This window comes from Lemur catta, chromosome 1 (assembly GCF_020740605.2).
Source record: "Lemur catta isolate mLemCat1 chromosome 1, mLemCat1.pri, whole genome shotgun sequence".
Taxonomy (NCBI): domain Eukaryota; kingdom Metazoa; phylum Chordata; class Mammalia; order Primates; family Lemuridae; genus Lemur; species Lemur catta.
The window spans coordinates 42,710,843-42,735,807 of record NC_059128.1 but is presented as its reverse complement, the minus strand read 5'-3'; the positions used below and the strand labels follow the sequence as shown (position 1 = coordinate 42,735,807).

General features: G+C 37.3%; 1 protein-coding gene across 2 annotated transcripts in view; it reads right to left on the bottom strand.

Moving 5' to 3' along the window:
* Window positions 1-4,667: 4,667 nt before the first annotated feature.
* Window positions 4,668-24,965, bottom strand: part of FERMT2 (FERM domain containing kindlin 2) — a 73,544-nt gene continuing 53,246 nt past the window's right edge. Inside the window, exons 7-17 of one of the 2 annotated variants that reach the window (XM_045567003.1) lie at window positions 24,659-24,766; window positions 21,249-21,383; window positions 20,155-20,204; window positions 18,806-18,930; window positions 11,639-11,745; window positions 11,286-11,507; window positions 8,932-8,955; window positions 8,383-8,403; window positions 7,671-7,795; window positions 7,204-7,345; window positions 4,668-5,930 (exon numbers count right to left, since the gene is read on the bottom strand). In XM_045567003.1, coding sequence (XP_045422959.1) covers window positions 5,757-5,930; window positions 7,204-7,345; window positions 7,671-7,795; window positions 8,383-8,403; window positions 8,932-8,955; window positions 11,286-11,507; window positions 11,639-11,745; window positions 18,806-18,930; window positions 20,155-20,204; window positions 21,249-21,383; window positions 24,659-24,766 — 1,233 coding nt within the window. In that variant the 3' untranslated portion in view covers window positions 4,668-5,756. The remainder of the gene's footprint in view (window positions 5,931-7,203; window positions 7,346-7,670; window positions 7,796-8,382; window positions 8,404-8,931; window positions 8,956-11,285; window positions 11,508-11,638; window positions 11,746-18,805; window positions 18,931-20,154; window positions 20,205-21,248; window positions 21,384-24,658; window positions 24,767-24,965) is intronic. The other variant, XM_045567008.1, reaches the window with a different exon arrangement.

The window sequence follows — 24,965 nt, the reverse complement described above, 5'->3', positions numbered from 1 at the left end:
CTAAGACCTAATTGAATTTGCCATTATGCAGGAAGATAGAAGCAAGGTTGTTTAGATACTGTGATCTGTAAACCTGAGAGTAAATGTATTCACTTGAATTTTACTTGGTCATACAAATGAAGCTCAGAAAATTTACATTTGAGATGAGAATTTTATGCTCATAAAAAGTATTCTTTTTATCATCCAGTATCTATAAACCATATTAATACAGATATGAATTTAAACCCGTTTGGTTGGTTGTGCTGTTTTTAATCACAAATTTAATTAACATTGAACTTGGACCACTTCCCTGAGCAGTAATACAGATAATGCCTGGCCAATGAAGCCACATGAGACTATAATTAGATTTCATGAAATAATGGTCTCAAATTATTTTAAGTGCTTGTAATTTTTAGTAATACGCAGGCCCATGCACAAATATCAGAAGGGAAACTCAACCGGGAGTGAGTGTGTGTGTGTGTGTGTGTAGGCAGATAACTGTTGACTAAGGGAATAGGGACTTTTTTAATGTATACATCCAGCCTGGGAAACTTTGTATTGTTTATTAAATAAAGCAGAGCAAACAAGAGCGGAATCAGCAGTGGGAAATAAGGTCAGCAGATAAGGTTTTTGGCTACTCTGTTTCCTGTTCTGGGTGGCTCTGCAATGCACTCTGAGAATTTCATTCCCCTTCCCCAGATGGCAAATTTCCCATTTCCTGTCAGTGGTCTCTACCACCTCCCCCATTCTTGACCTCCCAGACCTAGGCAGTTCAAACAGATAAAGTTGCAGTTAATTTGTTGAAAGGCACAGAACTCTCCAGTAAACAGCTTCTTCCTGGATATTACTTTGTGGCAATGACCGGAACGCTACCAGTGGAATAAGAGTTGGCTCAGCTTCTTATTGTGCCATGTCCGTTAGGTCTGCACCCGTATGGTCAGTCAGCCCAGCCTTGCCTTTCTGGAGCAATTATATGGCTACAAAAAGAGAGGATGACGAAAATAGCTACAAAAACGTTTGGGGGTGGGGGGTGGGGTGTCAAGATTTTTTTTTTTTAATCAGCATCTACATTTTTGGAATAAAGCAGAGCATAGATGGCATCTGTGCATGGTTAAGCATTCAGTATCAGTGATGATAGCATGAACAAAAGTTCTGTGACAAGGAATTTGGAAGAAAGAGACCATATTTCAGAGAACAGTATGTAAATCTGTGAAAAGTCAGCCTCCGGTGTAAAAGGAAGGTGCATATTCTAGACACCAAAGGGATGACTAGAATTTTATAGCAAAAGATCCCATGCAGGTTCCCAATCAGGTCTGTTTATGGAAATGAAGGATTGAAACTTGCTTGGGTCTGATTGGTCACTGCAGCTGAACCCTGGTTGGTTGATACAGCTGAGCCCTGGTTTGCCAGGGCAGGTGAGCTCTGACTGGTTAGTTTCGAAGCCCAAAGATAAAAGGTGCTGGTTTTAGGGAAGCTCAATCAACGTGTGTAACCCCAACTCCGCAAATGGGCATTTGGCAGTACTTTACATTTTGGCCCAGGTTGCCACTCAGGATCCATCTTGAAAGACTGGCTCTTTCAGGCTCACGTTTGTTCACAATAGTATGTCACAAACGGATGGATTTCAGAAAGCCCTATGCTTATACTTTTCTGAGTTACCAAAGTGGTGAGTAGATGTTATCATGTTTTAAATGATTAGTCTAAAAACAGCTGCATCCCTAGTCAAAATTATAGGGAGTATATAAATTGTTATGAAAGGCGTAGGATGTACAGAGGGTAAGAAAAAGTTTTGAGTAAAAACAAAAGCCCTAACATTTTACCGAAAAATTACTATATTCAATGTAGCTAGTGTTGAGGAGTTTGACCATCTTTTTTTTTTTTTTGAGACAGAGTCTTGCTGTGTTGCCCAGGCTAGAGTGAGTGCCGTGGCATCAGCCTAGCTCACAGCAACCTCAAACTCCTGGGCTTAAGTGATCCTGCTGCCTCAGCCTCCCGGGTAGCTGGGACTACAGGCATGTGCCACCATGCCTGGCTAATTTTTTCTATATATATATATTTTAGTTGGCCAGATAATTTCTTTCTGTTTTTAGTAGAGACAGGGACTCGCTCTTGCTCAGGCTGGTCTCGAACTCCTGACCTCGAGCAATCCACCCGCCTCGGCCTCCCAGAGTGCTAGGATTACAGGCGTGAGCCACCGCACCCAGCTGAACATCTTATTTAACCCTGTTTTTTTTTTTCCCCCTAGATAAATTATGGGTCAGAGAACCAAGTTGGCTTGATCTCACTAATTGATAACTAATTAAAAGCATCTTAAGACTTTTAACATTAAAAAAAGAGCAAAAACTACAGTATACAGAATGAAAAAAGCACACTCTGCCACATCTTTGCTTTTTGGCCCATGTAAGAACGGAGGATCAAGAACTGCAAATGGCTTTTCTTTTACAAAGTTCACATCCCTAGCTCCATACTTTTGAAGTTCAAGGCTGTTGTGCTCATTTTGGCAGCACATATACTACAACTGAAGTTCAAGGTTGTGTAAAAAATCTGTACTAAGATTACTGATTAACTACATCAGGGGCTTCCACCAGGTCTCTAACCTGCTGATTTAAGAGAAAAAGCTGGAAGGAAGCTTGGTTGATGTCCTGTTACCAGCACCTTCATGTCCACGTGAACTTCAGTCACACAGAGCAGAAACCTGCATCTAGGTCTCTGGATGCCCTAGCCAGTCTTACCTTTGTAGAAAAGGCCACTATACTTACTAGTAAGGTCCCTCAGGATTCATGAAGGGTTTAACACTACTGGGTAGGGAGATGCAAACCTGGCTTCCACTTCTAGCTCTCTTTTGGAACTAATTATAGCTATGTGACTTCAAACAGGTCACTTGGTCTCTCTGAGCCTCATCTATAAAATGAGGGGGCTGGACTGTATGAATCCTTAAGAGAATATAATAGCACTTAACATAGTTCCTAATGCATAGTTGGTGTGCAAAAAACATTTCCTCTGTATTAAACTATGCTGACCACTATAAAAATTCAAAGTTCTAATTCCTTGATTTCTAAAATAAGCAATATTATATACAATAAACAAATGTGTTAACTGACCTCTAAGTAGAATTCATGGTGCTCAGATCTAGTCCTCAAGGTTGCAATAATTTATTAGGGGCAATAGGATATACTCAACTATAATAAGGATGATTGCTCTTAAGTTCCACAAAAGGATCAAATTCAATGGCAGTTCATAGAAGGGAATAGAACATTTTTGGCTTTAAGGAAACTTGAAAGAGCTTATGGAAGAAAGAGCACTTGAGCTGTTTCTAAAATGCTAAAGAGACGAGGTTTGGACAGGTAGAAGACATCCCAGGCTTGGGGAGTGACATGGAGATGTGTGAGTGCCAAGTGTCTGGAGAACGTGAGCTGCCCAGTTTGGAAGAAGACTGTTGGGAGACAATGATGAAAATGTGAGTTGGGAGGCCACAAAAGACCTCTGAACATTTTGGCTTTTATTCCTGTAGACAGCAAGGAGTCATTAGAGTGAAAGGGAGCCGGTGCTGCGCTGAGGCTGTGTTAATCTCAAAATCACTGAGGGTGGGGGGGCAAACCAAAGGCAGAGAAATCAGTACAGAGGCTGTTTTCACTTGTGTGCTGGCAGTGGAACTAGAGAGGACGCAAGTATGCTGTGGTCTCAAATATGTTTTGGAGCTTTTTAGCAAGTGACTGTGCACGTTGGTGACCTGTACTTAAGATGAGGGAAGGGAGTACATTATTTAAAAAAGCTTTAATGGGAAGGAATTCTTAAATTTTGGAGCAAGGCCTGTTATATGGCTTTACAGTACAAAGAAAGGCCATGGAGAATGTGACACCAGAGCAGGCACAGGACAAAGAACTGAATTTGGGTGATGGTGACAGCAATGACAAGGGAAAGATGCAAAGCTGTGTGAGGGAAAAATCAACAGGAATTGGCCTGATTAAATGCAAGGGGTAAAGGACTGAAATTTTGAGTCTGAGTGATGATAGCAGTAACTGGCAGTAAATTCATAAATATGTGTTTTGTTTTGTTTTTTTGAGACAGAGTCTCGCTTTGTTGCCTGGGCTAGAGTGAGTGCCGTGGCGTCAGCCTAGCTCACAGCAACCTCAAACTCCTGGGCTTAAGCGATCCTGCTGCCTCAGCCTCCCGAGTAGCTGGGACTATAGGCATGCACCACCATGCCTGGCTAATTTTTTTTTCTATATATATTTTAGTTGTCCAGATAATTTCTATTTTTAGTAGAGACGGGGTCTTGCTCTTGCTCAGGCTGGTCTCGAACTCCTGACCTCAAGCGATCCACCCGCCTTGGCCTCCCAGAGTGCTAGGATTACAGGTGTGAGCCACCGTGCCCGGCCCTATGTGTTGTTTTTTATAAACCAAGATAATTTTGCTGTTTAAAACAAATTCTGCCCTAGTCAACTTCTGTTTATAACTACATTTCTAACATTTAGATATTATACATCCTTTTTTAAGTGTTAAGAAGAATGAGGGATTCTCAACTTAGAGATACTTTCTCAGAGTCTTTCTTCTATCTATCTGGTAACTTTGTAGTACTAGCCAGTTCTCACAACACATGTAGGCAAAGTGTTTCCCAAAGGCAAAAGTTCATTCCTACAAAATTAGTGCTGTGTAAACATTAGAAACAAGGAGTACAAAAAGAAACATTAAATAAAAGTTTTGCTTTTATTTAAAATAAAATGCATTTATACAGTCTTTAAACCATGAGTTATTGGACAATACTGGTAATCCACTCCTCGCTGGCACCCTTTTGGGATATGTGAGCTAAGAATTTTCTGACTAGCACCAAGGCAGATTGTAACAGGACAACAGACTAGAACAAGGCCAGTCAAGGCATTATAGTTTAAGGACATTGTGGCAAATCATGACCATAATTAAGTCATTCTTAATTTAGCAGATATTAAAATCGCATATTATATCTTTTAAAAGCATTTAATTAATGCAAGATGCTACATTTAAGCCATTTGCTAGTTGTGAGTAGTTTTAAAAAAACTGTACAATTTTATAAAATTTGTGTTTGTACATTAGTTACACAAAATGAATACTTCATAGACCTTTACTTCATATTGTAATGCAAAAGTTGCATATTTTAGGCAGACAGTGAATATGCTGGTGAATACTAAAAGTGTTGTAATACAATATGGTGTAAAAATAAACACAAGACAATATACATACATGCTTATTCAAGGACAAAAATAAACCAAGCATAACAGACTAATAGCATTTTCCTTCAAGGTCAAACAATGACACTATTAAATAATTAGGCATCTTTTGCAGGCCTGATTTGTTGGGGGGTGGCAGGAATCAAATGGCTACCAAAAGTAGGATATTTCAAAACATGATGTCAAATTAAGCATACATTAAAACACATGCATTAGACATGATAAATAGACTTCATATAGGTTAAGCCCCTGGGTAGCTTTAAAGTAGATGGCTTGTTTCTTACAGTTTGGTTAGCTTAAATCAGTGACGGTTTGCTCCTGATTTGCCCACTATCTCAGTTTTTGATCCATGGCCGTAACGGATACGTGCCAAATTCAACAGACCATTTATTGTATCATGATAGCAGATTAATAGTCGTGCTTGTTTAGTGCACATGTTAACTGTTTGATAAGGCAAAAAAGTTTTCATGATAAAATAAATTTCAAGCTTACTTTATTAAGCAGCATGTAACAGACAGCTTTTAAAGTTAAATATTGTTATGGCCGTGGAGTTTCATTATACAAAATTTCTATTCACACCCAACCACTGGTAAGTTTGTAGAACATCTCTTCATCTAAACTTTCATTTTGGTCTTTTGCACGTGTTGAGAGAAATATGTAGCCACCGATGAATTCATGAACCACTTTGCAATCTACTTCAGTACAAATGAAAGACAATCGTACTTCATCTGCAAACTCTACAGTAACCTGGAACGAAGACAAAGAACTATCAGAAAACTTGAGGTGGTTGGGTCCAAGAGAAGTTACTATGCTGCTTAAGATGTGTCCTATCACAAAATACTTCATTATCCTCAAATAGTTACTCTTTGTAAATCCTAAACTTGGACCTTTAAGTCCAAAGGAATAGTAACAGTTTAAAAGGGGGTGGGAGGAGAGCTGGTAATTTTATGTTATAAAAAGGAAGACTGAATGCAATGCAAGGGTTTTTAAGGTCATTAAGTTCCCAAATGGTCTCTGGTGATTCAATTAATGAGAATGTATCTCTTCAAGTCCTGGAGGAAAACCTACTTCCTGTGTTTTATTTAATACTTGCTTTAGATATTTAACCTTTAGGTATCATGTTTGAATATTTTAGAAATATGAGACTCTATTAGTTGATAGGAATTAATACAAATCCACTATGATCCTAAATCAAATGACTTATTAGTAAAAGGTTCTATTTATTTTAATTGATACTTATATACTCCAAGACTAGGGCAGCATTATATATAGTGGTAAATGTGCCAGGTTTTAGTTTGAATCCGGATTCTGTTACTGGGTACGTGGTCATGGACAATGATGCCCCTGAGGCCTCTTTTTCCTTAGGAAATGGGGTCCTGTTCTGTTGCCCAGGCTAGATGCAGTGGCATGATTATAGCTCACTGCAGCCTCAAACTCCTGGGCTCAAGCCATCCTCCTGCCTCAGTCTCTCAAGTAGCTGGGACTACAGGAGCGTGCCACCATGCCTAGCTACTTTTTAAATTTTTCTGTAGAGATGGAGTCTTGCTATGTTGCCCAGGCTGGTCTTGAACTCCTGGCCTGAAGTGATCCTCCCGCCTAGGTTTCTAACTTTTAGTGTCCTCATTTGTAAAGTACTGGTAATCCATTTACCATAGAAGGCTATGATAATGTTTACAACAGATAGGGGACAAATGTAAACATCTAGTATCATTCCTGGCACAGAGCAAATATTCACCAAGTATTAATAGTAGCTACTATTGTGAGTAGAGGGGATGTATCTATTATAGACAGACAACTTTAAAAAAATCAAGCAATATTCTAAATAAATTACGTCTTTAGAATTTTAATAACTGGGTTAGTTATGAAACAGGCAAATTTAAGTGAGAAATGAATAGCCAACCATAGTTTGTACTTGGAGAGGTAATGGTACAAATCATCTTCAGAATTTATAGGCCTTTTATTCTTAATTTACTGATGTTTATCTGAAGGACTATATTTAAATATAGCATTACTAGCTTACCATTTTGATTTCCCAGTTTACATTCCACTGTTTCATGTTGCTGAAACGCCATGTTTTAATTGCATCTCCTGTGCTGGCATCCATCCTAATTAGTCTGTTGTATGCAATTCCAATAAGTTCTTCTTTTTTGCCCCCTTGGAACCTACAACATTAAAGAATACTTAAAAACATGTTAGGGGAAAGAAACATCCTGCTGGTCTGGTTTTCTTCAAGATAAGTGCTCTCTGACCCTAAAAACAAAAACTGCTCTTCTCTTACGAGTAAAAACAGAAATGCAATTACTTTGGATTTTTAAAGTGAAAAAGTTTAGAAAATCTAACGTTCTTTAAATTTTACTGTAAAACAGGTTAATGGGTCTATGTATGTATGCTTTAAATGTTTAACTTCTAATTACATGAAGTATTAACAGATAAAGCAAAAATGTACAGATTAAAGTTTACACATAGATGCTTAGTAGAACCACTGACCTTGCAATGAAGTGTGTGATGCCAAATTCAGGTAATGACTGCCAAGCTTGAATAAATCTCATTTTGGCTTCAATTAAACTCATCTGAGCTACATTCTGATGGGCCTCCAAGATTCTTGCCGTTATCTAAACATAATTAAACATCACCTTTACCATTAGACGTTATTCTTTCATGGTAGAATCAAGACAAAAAAGATTTCAAAAGATTGAATTATGCATCCCCTCCCCCCCCAAATCATACACTGCAAGAGTTGAAATTAGAAAATATCTGAAGCTACATTTGGGGATTTTAATAATAATGACTTTCAAAATTATATCAAGAAACAAAAAGTACTAACAAGAGTACATAATTGCTATACTTGAAACATATTCTAAGTACACACATGGTACTATTATAAAACAGCATATTCTAATACACATATACACAATGAACCTTAATTAAATTTAGCGCCAATATATATGATCAGAATGAACACCTGGAATATAAGTTTCTAGCAGGAATATATGTTAGCAGCTTTAAAGTACTTGAAATCTCCATAATAATTAAAAATTTCTAAAGGAATTATTATTAGAAAAGTTATTTATTTAAATTATGCTCACTTTGGGACAACTGCTCACCAGGAATGAAATCCATGAAGGGAAGGTTGTGACTATGGATTTTAAATTTTTAATTAACTTTTTTTTTTTTTTTTTGGTAAATATAGACAACTTACCAAATCTCTTATATAGCCTGGCTGTAGATGGCAATGCGAAGAAAGAAAAAGGAAGCGGAAAGAAAAAAAAAGAGGCAATCAGAAAAAATGGCAATGAAGCAAAGAAAAAGTTGCGGTAACCTGAAAACCAAAATTCCAGCCAAAAACCATGCAAAATATTACTTCAGGTAGAAACCAAGCAAAGTAAATGCGAGAATGAAAATGAGAAAGCAGTAATTATTTTCCATTTAGAATACTGAGAAACATTCCACATTATTTTAGAATGTTAAATGTTACTAAAAAATTAAGGGTAGAAATTTGTAGGGAGACAATAGAGCAAATACCTCCTTGCCCCCTCATATACATACCAGGTTCTTACTGGTTAGGGTAAAGGTAATTATTTTAGTAGCAAAATAAAAATTAATATTCAAAAAGCCTTTAGAGTTGTCTCAGATTTAGTCAGATAATATCCATGCACTGCTTTTCAGAAATAAGAAGCTGAAGGCATAAATAAGTGCAGTGCCCAAACTATTTCTTTTTTTACACAAGAAAAGCAAACCCCTCAATTACCATCTGTTTTTTGCATCCTTTTTCCTGGAAGGAAAAATAAAGAGATGCTGTACACTATACTAGAAATTGTGGCTATAAACGCATTAGACATTTCAATTTGGATTAACATATAGAACAATTCTTTTCTTTAAAATTTAAAAATCCATGGCCAGGCGTGGTGGTGGCTTATGCCTATAATGCCAGCACTTTGGGAGGCCAAGACAGGAAGATCGCCTGAGGAGAGGAGTTCAAGACCAGTCTGGACAACACAGTGATACCCTATTTCTAATTTAAAAAATTTTTTTCAATTAAAATCCAGCTTGAAAGTCATATTTACTTTAAGACATGGATAGCAAGTTTAGTTAATATACGTATAATTGTAGGAAATTAAAGTAGATTAAATAGACCCAAAGGAAAACCATGTGTTTACGTCCTGGCTAGGAAGCACGACCCTGCTACCTGCAGACTTCAGAATGTCATGGAGTTCAGTTCAGCAATTACTGAGCACTATGTCCAGTGAGTAGCACAGTGCCTGACACACAGTAGCAACTAAAACTTCTGAGTATCAGCACTTACTAGGTGTCAGGGCAGTAACACATGGTCCCTCCTGACCTGGGAACAATCTAAAGCCTAGTTAGAGAAAGGAGGGTTTAAAAGGAATGTGCATTTGGTAAGATGCCAATGTGGAAGACACATGAGAAGGATTCCTAACCACGGACCACACACATACTGTTCTCCTGTCAGTTAAAGATGAGTGAAACATCATTTTTTGTCCTCAAGGGAATTTTCAAGTTGACAATTTCTAGTCAAGAACTCAGGAGTAGAAAACTGTCATTTTAAAGGCTTCTGAGAAAACAACTCAATACAGAGTTGACAGGGAAACCAACGTTTGGCAGTCCTCACATTTATACTTAAAGTTTTTTTCCTGATACCTAATAGTGAAATGATAAAATTGCTAAGATTTGAAATTATTCACTGCCTTTGAAGGCAAACTTTAGAAACAAGTTTCTTTACAAACAATTTAAAAATAACTAAGAATAAAAACTGAAATGAAATCAGTACTTGCTTTACTTTCCCTTTTAACTTACAACCTACATTCCACAAAGTTCCCCAGGGCAGCATTTCCTCCATTCCTTACTACTCCCACATCGTATGACTATGGGATAAACAACTTCTAGGCTTACACCACCTCTGAAATTTAAAGACAAATACTTCGTGATTAAAACTTCTGAACATTTCTAACTGATTTCAGGCCCATATAATAGACACTATATTTAAAGTTAAGGAATTAATAAATGTTCTGAATATTTCACTGAGCCTTTTCAGTATGTTTTAAAATTACTGCTAAAAGATAAAAGTGAAACTAGATAAAAATGAAATATTTATTTTAAAGGTCTTCTCCCCTAACCACCCCACATCTAAACTGAAGCCTTTTCCTTTTATGGCTGACTTTTGGCATAGAGAATACCAGGGCTATCCCAAGTGAAACTCCCCTGCAAAGGACCTTTTATGTTGTACCAGAGAACCATTTTCCTAAATAGCAATCCTTTTACGGTATTAATTTCCAGGAAAGGCATTCTAAACACAGTGGACAAAAGAGTGAATTTCAATGAAAATCTACCAAACTTTGTAACTTTGTGCAAAATTTTGGTTAAAAAAAGACACTGTTAAAATGTAGACTGTTCCTACCCTTGTAAAGTTTCTTTCTAAAGCTGGAAAAGTCCACTTCAATAGCAAGAATAGGTATTACAGATTTTGTTGGGAAGTGCTGGCTGTACTTTGTATCACATCTGCTTAATTATATAAGGAATAAAATCAAATGAATTAAGGAACACAAAGCATTAAGAACATGTTCAATTCTCTGAAATGTTTGAAAGAACATCCTGTTAATGAATGATTTCAAGTTGTTTAAAATAAATGTTCTCTACGATTCCACCTCATTATTTATTCTATTAAAATGATAAAGATTTTTCTTTTAAATGACCAATTTAAACTGACTAAAGTCTATTTATTTCCTACAGATTGAGTATCTATCCCTTACCTGAAATGCTTGGGACCAGAAGCATTTTATTTCAGAATATTTGCATTATACTTTCTGCTTGAACACTCCTAATCTGAAAATCTGAAATCTAAAATGTTCCAATGAACATCTCCCTTTGAGAGTCATGTCAGCGCTCTAGAAATTTCAGATTTTGGAGCATCTCAGATTTTTACATTAGGGATATTCAACCTGTATTTTATATTCTAACCACTTGATATAAAAGACTACCAATTAAGACTAAAAAGTTTTAAGAGGAGAAACTAAATTTAAAGTATATATACAAAATTATAAAACAAACCAGCAGAAAACCGATGAAGTAAAATGAATCAAGTACCTGCTTGTTCTTATACTTTTTTAGGTATCGAGGGGACACCAAACATTCAGGATTTATATCAGTTGTGATCTGCTCTGGTATTAACTGAGGATCTGGGTTTAAATGCTGCATCTTCAGAAAGGAAAGAATATTTTGCACTTCTAAGTTGTAAGAACTGTCTGCCATGGTCTTGCCCTTGGAGGCTAATCTGCAGGCTGCCATCCAGTGAGCGTACTGTTTCTCCTGTTGAAAGAAATAGTGAGGTATGAAATGTATCACGTGGTGGGTCTTTCAAGTATAAAATTTAAGGATGGCTGATCAACTCACATAAAAAGCAAAGAAAACTGAGGTGTACTTTTAACTTGAAAACTTACATTGTCACAACGAAGCCAGATTTCATTCATGCCCTCTGCAACTGGAATCAGGAGTTTAATGTTAAATTTTTGGCCTGAAATGTTTACATCTGGGGTAACTTCACATCCTGTAATAAAAAAATTTTAATATTAAAATAGTTAAATTTACTTTTAAGAAATGCCAAGCCAATGCAAGCAGTCCTCATTTTGTGGCATCTTAACGTGTTGAATTTTGCCACTGTATTTTAGGAATGCATCTGCTACAGAAGGTAACATACACTTACATACTTGGAAAGTGGGTGTGAAAATAACTGGTATTCAGAATTTCACTTTATAGGCAAGTTTTCAGGAAGACATTTATGGGTTATAAGAATCCATGTAATCAACTCTGTTAAGCTTTAGCTGGAGGCTTTACAGAAGTGCATACAAATTAATTGCACTAGGTGTAAATAAGCAGTACCAGTATAATATAGTAGAGAAGAGCTTTGCAATCAGAAAGACTTGGGTTCCAGACCTTTCTTTACCCAGTGGTAAAGAAGCAATAATTATGGGCAATTTATTTAACATCTAAAGTCCAAATTTCCCGACCTTACAGGGATGCTATGAGGATAAGTAAGATAATGTGCATATCAAAGCTCCCTAAAGGGTGTTCCAATGTTCTGCACTTAGTTCATGTCACCCTCAATGTCATAAGATCATCCAGTAAGATCTATAAGGAAAACTTTAAATTGTTAGTAGGTTTTGCTATTGCAATTCCTTTTGGCACAGAGAGTACAATGAATAACATAATAAACACTCCTATACCCAGAAAGAATCAATGTTAAAATTGTCATTTTTCTCTCTCCACAGTATTAAATAAATGAAATAGAACACTTTAGATAAAGGAGAAGTTCTTTTTGTTCTCTTTAGAAGCAACTCCTTTCATGAATTTGGTGGACTCCCTGCCCCACCCCCTTTGTTTTCTTTTTAAAATATTTACTACATATAAATAGTTCTTTTATAACTCCTCTCATACAAGCTTTAAAAACAACGGACAAAGTTATGTGGTGATCTGTTTAACCTGCAAAGTTAAAACAGATGTTTGAAGACACACAATCTTTTGCACAAATATCATTAATAATTCAAGAGGATTTAGAGTATATAATCATATAATAATTAGGCCTCTTTTACCAGGATAACTAAAAAGGGAGAGACAAAGTGAGTGGTAACCCAGGTACTAGCATAGGAATAGAGGCACTTACTGGGCCACATCTCAGACATCCATTCCATGCCACCTCGGCTACCTACTTCCATGGCAATAGCTGGACTTTGTCAGTTACCCAATTAGTATACCTCTGAAAGGTTAAATGCAAACAACCCATTCTGATCACAATCTCCAATCCTAACTTTCATCACACTCTCTGAGAGACGCTATCCTGCGACCCCTTGACTTTCTCCCCACTAGCATCGTGTTTTCACCTCTCCCTTCTCCCCCGGTCTAGACTGGACCTCATTCACCAGCTATCACCTCCAATTCTCTAGACTCACTGTCTTGATATTATATATCCACTCAGCAAAACCTCAGCCCAAGTTCACTCCATCTATCTTTTACTTGCCTACACTTAGGCTGCTTAGTACTGTGAGAGGGGAAGGGACAAGGAAAGAAAAGAAATCACAAAACTGAGCAGATAGGTTTCACTAGAAATTCATGGACCTCAATCTGAACTTGGCCCTTCACACTTCCAACCCTTGTGTTTATACAGACATTTTCAACAATGTCTATTTCAAATCTTCTCAGATACCCTACAATGCCACTCATTCCCAGGGGACAACTTCACCTCTTTTGTCTCCAAGGAACTGAAAGCCAGAAGTGAAGTCCCTCAGATTCCTGCCACCACACAAGCTAAACCTAGCTGCCCTTGCTTCCACACAGTGGAAGAGGTGTCCCTCCCTCCTCCAGCTTTCCTGTCCAAATGGGCTGTTTATTCACCATCCCAGGAACCTTGCTCCATCACTGAAATCCTTGCTCTCCCCCAGATACGAATATTTCCTTCTTCCTGCTGTCACATTTCTGTCAGCATCTAATATCCTGAGTATCTCCCATCTTACACCACAACATACTCCTCTCTCCTCCACTTTATACCTCCTTCTTTGGTTACTGCCCTCTTTCCTCCTTCCTTGTCATGAATAAAGTTCATTAAAGAGCTGTCTTTGTCTCAGTGACTTTACTTCTCAATGACTATACTCTGGCTCCCATACTCAAAAAGCCGTGAAATCTGCTTGCTCTAATCAAGGTCACTAACCACTTCCGCAATGGCTACATACAATGGAGGCTTAACTATGTCACTTCTCTGTGGCATTTGACACTATTGACTATACCTTTTGAAACAACATTTACTTTAGCTTCCATCATGCTTCATGCTCATGGTCTTCCTATGCATTTTTTTTTTTGTTTCCTTCATAAGCTCCTCTTCCCTGCCCTGTCCCTTAAATGTGGGTGTTCTGCAGGGTTCTTCCATTAGCCTTTTCTTCTCATAAACAACCATTACAATGGCTGCATTTACATTAATGCTAACTGCTACCCTATCAGGGCTTGTAGCCTGTATCTCTCCCCTGACCCCAATGGTCTATAGGTTATCTCCAAATAGATATTCCACATGCATCTCAAATTTAAAAACTCCCCAAAATAATCTCATCATCTTTTCCCCCACACTCAGCTTTCTTTTACATTCTAATCTCAACATCACCTTACCCATCCAATTACATAAACCAGAAATATGCGTCCCCCACAACCTCCTCCCATATAAATCACCCAATCTGTTGACTGAACTTCTCAGTATCTATTCAACTTGCCCCCCTTTCTCCTTCTATATTGATTCCCTTAAATTAGATTACTATCATCTCTCTAAAATTACTACTCTATACCACAGCTGGCAGAAAATACAGATCCTGTTATTTTGCTGTTAATAATCTTTCAGTGACACTTCACTGCTGCCAGTTCAAAAAATAATCTCCTTATCATTTTTATCATCTAATTTCTGCCAGTTTCTTCTGCTATTACCCCTCATGTTAGCAGGAATCAGATTCAATAGCTATTAAGAAAGTATTTATCCTCCCCCTTCAATTCTATATTCTATGTTCCAGCAGCACAAAACCCCCTGCAGTTGCTGATGCTTTTCTCCTTCTGGGCTTCTTCTTTTTTTTTTTTTTTTGAGATGGGGTCTTGCTGTGTAGCCTAGATTAGTCTGAAACTTCTGGACTCAATCGATTCTCTGGCCTGAGCCTCCCGATTGACTGGCACTACAGGTGCACACCACCATGCCCTGCTCTCTATGCATTTTTGCACAACAGTCTTTGCCTGGAAGGCTCTTTTATTAATTCTCCTCCTTCCTTCCACAGATCTCAATTTCTCTTTGGACCTTAACTCAGACATCATTTCCCATGGAGTCTCTCCACCCTCACTGCAGACTGACTTGAAGAGCAACCTTACCCCTTGTTCCTTTGACTGTTTACTTACTTTTAAAAGTACTATTTATTGCCCAAATTGTAATTCTTTATCTCCCCAACAGGCCCTAAACACTTTGAGGGTTGGGAATGTAACTGATTCTTCCTTGTGTCTCTAGTACCTAGTACAGTTTTCAGCATAAGAGTTTAATTAGTATTAGCTGAACTGAATTGTTAAAAACTTCATATTATAATTTCTGTGGGGATTTAGAGAGCATCAAGTCCCCCATTTCTTAGAGGAAGATACTGAGGTCCAGACTGGCTATCTTTCCACAATCACAGGGCTTGTTTAGTAGCAGAGCAGATTCCAGGCCATCTGATTCCTAGTCTAGTGTTATCGGTATGATATGTGGGGAAAGTGCTCCTTGAGAGGACTTGGGAGAGACAAGATGAGAACCGAGAACAGCTTACAAGTTTATTACTTCCATGCCAGGACCTGACCTCTTAGACATATAGGAAGAAAGTTAGGAATGTAATAGGGACAGTGAGGACAGGGGCCAGAAGACCAACCTACTCTCTAAGTCAACAGTAGATCATCCAAGCTGGTCCTGGGCAGCTGGAGAGAGAATCAAGAAGAAAGCTGCAGCAGATTCTGAGAGACCCAAAAGTGAAACTCAAAACTACAGCGGATTCTGAGAGACCCAAAAGTGAAACTCACATGAGAGGAAGGCAATGAGCCTAATTTAAACTACAGGATTCCAACATATGAGAACAGCAATTCTCTACCCAAGACTGAGTGAGGTTTTCTATTTTTTAATGTGTATAACTGTACAGTGACAGTTTAGATGGCTACCAGGCAGAATTCATCTATTAGGTCACAGACTTGGACATTTTGTTGAAATATACTAAAATATCCTAATGTACAATCCATAGTCATGCACCACATATCATTTTGGTCAATGACAGACCACAATTACAACAGTGGTCCCGTAAGATTCTAATGGAGCTGAAAAATTCCTCTTGCCTCAAGTGATCATAATGTTGTAGTACAATGCATTAATCATGTGTTTGTGGTGATGCTGGTGTAAACATACCTACTGCACTGCCGGTTGTGTAAAAGTACAGCAATCCAGTTATTTAAAGTGCATAATACTTGATAATAATAAATGACTATGTTACCACTTTATGTATTTACTATATACTTTTAATCATTATTTTAGAGTATATTTCTTCTAATTATAAAAAAAATTAACTGTAAAACAGCCTCAGGACGTACCCTGCAGGAAGTATTCTAGAAGAAGGCATTGTTATCATAGGAGATAGCAGCTCCATGTCTGCTATTGTTCCTGAAGACCTTCCAGTGGGACAAGATGTGGAGGGGAAGACACTGATACTGATGACCCTGACCCTGTGTAGGCCTCGGCTGATGTGTGTGTTTGTGTCTTAGTTTTTAACAAAAAAAAGTTTAAAAAGTAAAAAAATAAATAAATAAAAATAAAAAGAGAAATAGAAAAAAGCCTATAGAATAATATGACAACAGAAAATATTTTTGTATAGTTATACTATGTGTTTGTTTTAAGCTGTGTTATTACAAAAGAGTCAAAGTCTTCAAAAAATTTAAAAGTTTATAGTTATAGCAAGCTAAGGTTAATATATTATTGAATAAAAGTTTTAAAATAAATTTAGTGTAGACTAAGTGTATAGTGTTTATAATGCCTACAGGACTGTACAGGAATGTCCTAGGCCTTCACATTCACTCACCACTCACTCACTGATTCACCCAGAGAAATTTCCAGTCCTGTAAGCTCTCTTCATAAGTGCCCTATACAGATGTACCATTTTAAAACATTTTTATACCATATTTTTACTGTACCTTTTAAAATATTTAGATACATAAATATTTACAATTGTGTTCCAGTTGCCTACAGTATTCACTACAGTAACATGCTGTACATATCTGTAGCCTAGGAGCAATAGGCTCTACCATCTAGCCTAGGTGTGCAGCAGGCTCTACCATCTAGGTTCGGGTAAGTACACTCTCTGATGTTCACACAACAATGAAAGTGCCTAATGATGCATTTCTCAGAACATATCCCTGTTGTTAAATGATACATAACTGTACTAAGTAAAATTCAGAATATAGATCAGGAATATAGATCACCTCTGTGTTGTGTCAAGTGAAATTATTTTGGGAATCATTCTTGCAAAATGAGTCAGGAACCCTTTTCTTTGGTGCTTTTGTCCAAATACAAGTATTTTAATTAGAAAGGCATATTGCTTTACAAAGAATGATACAGGCACATACAAAATGTACCCAAAGGTGAGACAAGCTGGGCCACTAGGAATAACTCTCAGAACTGGCCCCCAAGGGAGGTAGAACCTCTGCTACAATCAAGCAGATGGCAACACCCAGTACAGAGCTCAGACATACCTCACTCCTCTCTCAGTTCTCTGTCTCTAATCCCGTAACTCAAATCCTAATTCAAGTCTCACATGAATGCATCTGATTAGAATCTAAATCTCACTGGAAATGAGTCTGGAAAATATTATTTTAGGTTTCTGGCCTTTGCTCTAAGGGAAGACACGTAAGAGGACTGTGGAATAGAAAATGAGGAGCCAGTCTACTGCATCCTCCACCAAGCATGCCAAGTGCCAAGGAGTAGGTCTCACTTCCTAGACAAAGTGGTATCTAAACTGGAAGAGTGAACCAGGCAATTTTAGTGAAAATTATCATCACAAGTGAGAAGCTCATTTACACCCTGCCAGACCAGCTAAAGGCTCTGCAAAGAAGTGAGAGCAGCAGCAGGATGTCCTCCATATGCAGAAGAACCAGAACAACCTGGAGAGGAAATTTTCCTACCATCTGAACCAGTGCATGAATCAGATAAAAGTGAAGGAGTGATGTGTAGAACCAACAGAAGAAGTCATCAAAATAGGAAATGAAGCTATAGCTCCATAGACTTGAATGAAAAAAAAAAATTAAAGCCAACACGTGAGCCCTCATCCAGGCTCACCCAGGATGCTGGAAGCAGGCCTGCCGAAGTTGACACAAGGGAAAGGGAACATGCAATCCAAATACCAGCCCCTAGTTCTGACACAGCTTTGGATTTGAAAAGACAAGAGGAAGTCAACGACACCGTTAGCTAGGAGACTCAGAGGGATATCCTGGGGTTGCCCTGGGAGCCAGGCTAAGGGCAGAGTAAAGACGACAAAACCGCATGAGGAAGAAGTATTGGGGAAGGAGGACAACATGGCCAAACCCTGGTGAGCCAAGAAAATTAAGAGGCTAAAGACCCTGAGTGAGACGAGCCTATCATCAGTGAAGGTGACAAAGAAGAATGGGATGCCAATGGGGAAGGGAGAAACCAGCAAAGCCCAGGAGGAGATAACTAAACCATGGTTGAAAATAAGGCAGAATCTGAAACAGATGAGGCGGCAGCCCCTGAAGAATAAGGAAAACCTAAATGTCCTTAAATGCTGGAGATCAGAAAAGAGACACCATAAATTTATTTGACAAATGAGAAAAGCAGACGCATACACTTCAAGTGAGATCTGCAGATTACAACAAAATATTCATGTGGAACTGAATACTCAAAACTGTGAAAAGAACTAAGTAAAAAAAAAAAAGAATCTAAACATTTAAAAAGTACCCAAAGCAGTACAGAGACTGCTAAACTTTTTTAATCCCAGGAAGTGAAGTTCACTGACTAATTAAGGTCAACAGATATTCCACCATCAACAGCAGTCACGCAAGGCTCTCCTTACCTCTGAGGTTCATCTGATGAGCTGGTGTGCCACTAGATTCTTCTCTGCTCTTATAGCAAGAAATAGATGTGTCTTTGAAGGTGCACCAATATTGCTTGTAACCTTTCAGAGTCAGCTTTTTTGGCCTACATATCAAATAGAAGTAAAAGAAGCACTTTGATGTAATTTTATCAACGTTATATTTTAGTAGCAAAGTTACACAATGTTAAAAGTCTGAGGCCAAGTTTTACACATGCTGAAATCAGTTCCCTTTGGCCAGTGTCCTATAGTCAGTGTTGTCACTGACTATACCCCTCCCCTCTCAACCTATTCCGGAAAATCACAGTGAGCTGGGAGAGGAAGAGGACAGTAGGGTGTACATTCCAGTACTCCTCAGTTGTAGCCCCCTCATCTATCATTAGCAGGTCACATGGAAAGGATAGGAAAAGAAAGGTGAAGTAAATGTCAATAGTTGGAAGATTCCCGGGTTCCAGGATTATCTGCGGGTTCATGGGTGTCTGTAGGGCTGCCTTTGGCGCTGTATGAAGAAGCAAGTTTAACTAGCATGACTGGAAGTGAGGGAAGTGCTCCTCTCCCCCAGGGATATATTCCAGTGGTGACATTAACTTGCCACTCCAGTGTCGAATGCAGAAAGAGGACAGAGCAATCATGAGAGAGGATGCATAAGGAAAGGTGCAGAAGATGAAAACGGTGTGCATGGGAGAGAGATGAGGGGGCAGGGCAGTAGCATCTGAAATCTTGCCCTATCTCAGAAATGCTGTGTATTCTGAACTTTATATGTTCAGCTATATTTATTTTATAATAGTTTTATGTCTTACAGAGTAGAAAAAAGTATATTTTGCATCACTCTCCTTTCTTTTTTCCCCTCCCTGCCTTAATGCCCAGCTCTTCTGATTCGGTGGAATGTAGCTGGACTGTTTTAAAATTTAGGTAAGATATGCCGGAACCTTATATAAAATGTTCCATGAACAAATGAACAGAATTCAACAGAATCTGGGGCTCTGAACAAGGAAATAACCACTGGTGATAACAGTTCATTATGTACTGCTTTCAACTGAGGCCAGTGGGCTGTGCCAACACATTACTAAGTTTCAGCATCTCAGCATCTACATGATGCAATCTAGGTTTCACAATCTTTTTTAAAGAAAAAAGGTTATTTTTGAGCACTGTGATTTAATAATTTGGTTAAAGTGGTTATTTTCTCTCATTGTAATTTAGTGTTTCCTTAACTGGTAAATCCTCTTACAGATGCATTTGCTGGTTAAACTGACAGTAAATTTCAATAATGTGAACATGACTGTAAAACCGACCTTATTAATATTTGGAATCCTTCCCACTTTTGTACTTACTTGAAAACTTTAATATAGTCAGCAAGTTCAGGAATGGAAGTAATGTCACCCTAGGGAGAGAGTTCAATCATTTTCTTATTTTTAAAAAAAATTCTTTCTAATGTTGGGTATATGATATCAAGAACCAGCTTAATAAACAGAATTACATACAATATAGATTACAAAAATTTTAAAAACATAATCATGTTACACGGTCTTATGGACCATACATACATATTTTTCTTGGAACGAAGGCATTTCCATATAGAATAAAAAGTTTATAAAAATTTGATGAAAATGGCAATTTATACAATCCACAAGAATATATTATGTTACTACTTCTAATATAGTTGAAAATGTTTGTACCTGCATATGGAAAATTTGTAAATCATTAGAGCCCTGAGATAAGTGTTTCTTCAGTGATAACTAATTTCTAACTTACTTATTTATTTATTTAATTTAGACAAAGTCTCACTCTGTTGCCCAGACTGGAGTGCAGTGGTATCATCATAGCTCACTGGAACCTCAAATTCCTGGGCTCAAGTGATCCTCCTCCCTCAGTGCCTGAGCAGCTGGGACTACAGGGTGCACACCACCACATCCAGCTAATTGTTCCAATTAATATTTTTTGTAGGGTCTCGATGTTGCTCAGGCTGGTGTTGAACTCCTGGACTCAAGCAATCCTCCCCTCCCCGCCAGGATTATAGGTGTGAGCTACCACGCCCGGCCTAATTTCTAACTTTAAAACCAAACTTTGCATTTAAACATTTTCCTGAGATATATTTTTCTCTTTTTGTAATATTTCATATGTTCAGATCACTAAATGAATTTTACTATAACTTGAGATGGTTTCCTTGCAGAAATGCTTTCCCACCACTTGTAAAAGAATGTGTAGTGTATCAAAGATCTGTCTTTACTGTGTTGAAAGTACTAGAGATTAGTAAAATATTACTTTAAAAAAGAACTTCCCTGGAAGTTCCTGAAAAAAATTAATATCTGACTTCTCTAAAGCATTAAATATTTCTCCAATATCCCCAAGTACTTTGTGAGTAAAAGTGCATAAAAAGGAATGCATCAATTCAAACTAAATTAGAAAGTAAAAAGATTCACCCTACCAAAATTGTTGATGTTTTACCCCCTTCCAAAGTAATCTCCAGGTCTGAAAGGGCAGCATCAACTTCATCAACTTCTTTGTCACTGTTGTTCAAATGATTCTCTGACGTCATGATTGACAGCTTATTAATATGATACTGGAACCAGAAATATTTTATTAAAATGACCATTAAAACTGTAAAACTCTAAAATGAAATTACTATCTGAATCTGTATTGAATGCTTTTCTTCACCTAATCTGAAAGGCTAAAAGTGTCAGAAACTATTAATAGAATGATAGCAAAATAAAGGGCAGGGCACCTGAAATCAATATTCTAAACCTGCCAATAAATATTTATCCAAAAGAAGTAGGGTCTTTGGATATATACAAATGAATTCATAGTTTGGGAGTCCTAAGAGTAGAGAGTTACCTGGTCCTCAATTAAGCTCCACATGAGCAGCAATTTTTGAGTGTTTTTTCCAGTATAGTCTTCCCTACGTCTAGAACAGGGCCTGGTATCACTGAATATTCAATGAATGCACAGAATAGGCATGAAGTCTTTTGTAGAAACGGATTAACACTGAATACCTTATATTACTACTATTACCCAGAAGGAAAACGTGATCACCATTATGTTGAAAGCAAAAGCTCCACTTGCCCCCCCATCCTCAATTTGATGCTCTATATTCTCAGCTATGTGAGATTATGTTTATATGTGAGTACACACACAAAGCATGCACGTACACCTGTCTGTATGTGTAGATTATACTGGGGGAGGGGCAGCGCGTGCATGCTCAATCTACTTATATATGTAGATTGGAAAATCTCGGGGTACAGAGTAACTAGTTATTGATTTTAAATACACTTGGGTAAATGACTCAGAAGAAATATTAATACTTCATTAGATTGTTAAGCCTTAAAGAAGTTTTATGCAAAGGTCAGCAAAACTTTTAAATCTAACTTAATCAGTTACCTTTCAAAGCAATAAGTAGCACTCCTAATTTCTGAAGTATTCATTTACTTAATAAAATCTATTCATGGGAACACTTACTGAACTAATCTCAGGCCAATTATTAATATCAGTGTTCCTCTGTCTTTTTAAGATTTAGTAAATTAGTAATGAAAAGTCTTTGGCTATACCTTCAATTGTGATGAAATGAAATCCATACAGTGGTAGAAACTTCCATGTTCATTAATTATGAAGAATGAGGTATGTTGAGGCCCTCAGGCAGTGGCCCCAAATGTCAGAGTGTATTAAGAATCACCTGGAGAGTTGGTTGAAAATACAGGTCCCTAGGTTCACACCCAGAGATCCTGATTCAGCAAATCTCGGGTCCAGCCTGCACTCTGCATTTTTACTAAGTGCCTTAGGTGATTACGATGCAAAAAGTCTTCATGAGACATACTGGAAAAATCTTGACTGTGAATGGGAGTTGTCATAAAATCCAGCTTTGCTTTCAAAGGTGTAAGGTGCATAGGATATCTATTAAATTTTGTAATACATACTTGGAGCTAAATGCTTTTAAAAACAAATAATGTTACCAACTTATCTACTTTATTTTTTATCCACAGCTTCTTATTCTGTATTACTTTGTTTCTTTTTACTATTATAAATTTATTTTACACAAGGATCCAGACACCCCAAGAAGAGGATACTTCACAGTATAGGCTCTATCTCTGAAAGAAAACATACTAGGCATCTCCTCACCATACTTCCAAAATGTCCTTATTCTGGTGCTGGATGGCTCCCCACAGCCTGAGGGACAGTATCTGAGAAAGCTTCCAACAACTCAGGGGACTTGTACTCCAAAATTCTCTCATTAAATCTAGAGTTTAAAATGATCCAAGAGGACTGTATCTGCTCTGAGACTGACAGTTTCCATGATTTAAAATCCATGGTCTCTGTGGTGTTTCTACTGTACTGATATGGAATATCCACTACACGTTAGGAGGGGGTGGGCTGCAGAATAATGCCACTTCTGTGAGAACACGACTGTTTCCTGTCATTCAACAAATACTTTCTGAGCACCTGCTATGTGCCAGGCACTTGCATTTGTTGGCTTTAAAAAAACAACAATGATAAACATGCATTTCTATAATAAAAAAGATAAAAAAGCAATACTATACAATAAAATCTGTGGTCTTTCACACATATATTTTACAAGTATTATTATTCTGTCATCAGCAAAACTTCCACTAGAAAATTGTGAGTTTGTATTCAAAGTGAAAAAGATGTAGGTAGACGGTACTCCCAAAAACTGCTCCAGAATTTAATTCAAGAAATCCTTCAAATAGTCTGATTCACCCAGAAACACAATGCAGGATTCTTTATTAGTTGATTAAGCAAGTGTCTAGAAAATAACTGATTAATCCATCTGTCACCTAGGATTTTCCTCATCTGTCCTTGTTTTCAATTCCCTTCTTTGATCACATAAACTAAGCTGTTCTTGTTCCCTAACAGCAACCTTTTGAGTTGTAACTGAAAACTTTTCTGGGCACATACAAAAAGCATTTGGAAGACCAAGAGCATTTTTGTCTGTGTTCTAAGGAAAAAATGAAATTTTTTCAGTGAAAAAAACATTTACAGTGAAAGCTCTTCAAAACTAAATGTCAGCTTTGTTTCCTGTACTTCTGTTATTTGAAGACCAACTTTATCAAGACTTCAGGTGAAATGAGAATCTCATCATAATCTGAGAACACCTGGTAAAGCCTTACTCAGGTACCTGAAATTTAGGAAAGATGAATTAATCTGGTGGTCATCAGACTTCAGTATCTGTAAGAATGTGGATTTGTAGATGCCACCCTAAAGCTATTTTACTAGATGGTGTATCAATAATGAACTAGATGATTTTTAAAATAAGCCCCACTGTAATTTAGAAGTAAGTGATGTACAAGTACCACATATGGCAAAACAGTAGTTTTAATCTAAAGAAAATGTTAGCTACCTACTTCTTAAGGATTATCATTCTAAAAGCATATTTATGTTTAGTTTCACTAGTCTCTTAAAATTTCATCACCCAAAATGGTATCATTTCTGCCATAGCCTATATAGTGTGTCTTATCATCCCCAGCTGTTTATGAAATTATGCGGGTGAGCTCTGGATCAGATCTGATTTTTAATACATATTTTTTTTCCTAGGGAAAAACTGCATAGCTTTAAGCTAATATACATTTGGGGGTGAGAGGATAATTTTTTCCCACAAAACACACAAAAGTAACTATTAAATATGCCACTAAACTTTTATATGAGATAAACAATTAAACTAAATTCATGTATTTGTTTCGCTTTCCTAAGTGTCTATTCACTTTCTATATGGCAAAAAATAAATACTGTCTATGAAATACTACTGGAATTACTATGCCATTTAACTATTTAAGAATGACTTCCTACCCTTCCCCCCCAACAAGTCCCATTTACCAAATCTTTCAATACCTGCAAGGCTGCAAACATCATCATTTCTTCTTCTGTGCATTCAATTTCTTCTAGGAGAATAGCCCATTTGGCCTGCTCATAAAGCTGATTAATTCTGATTGCATCATACTGCAGCAAAAGAAACAGTTCTTTTGTAATATATCACCTTTAACAGTGAAAAATTTGAAACTCTAAATATTCACTTTTTTCCCAGGATTTTTATTTACTATCAAATACTGAATTATAAGAAAGATACCTATAGAATTAGATAGACCTATACATACACCCTCATCTAATTTTCCATTGAAAATGACATTAAAGGCCGGGC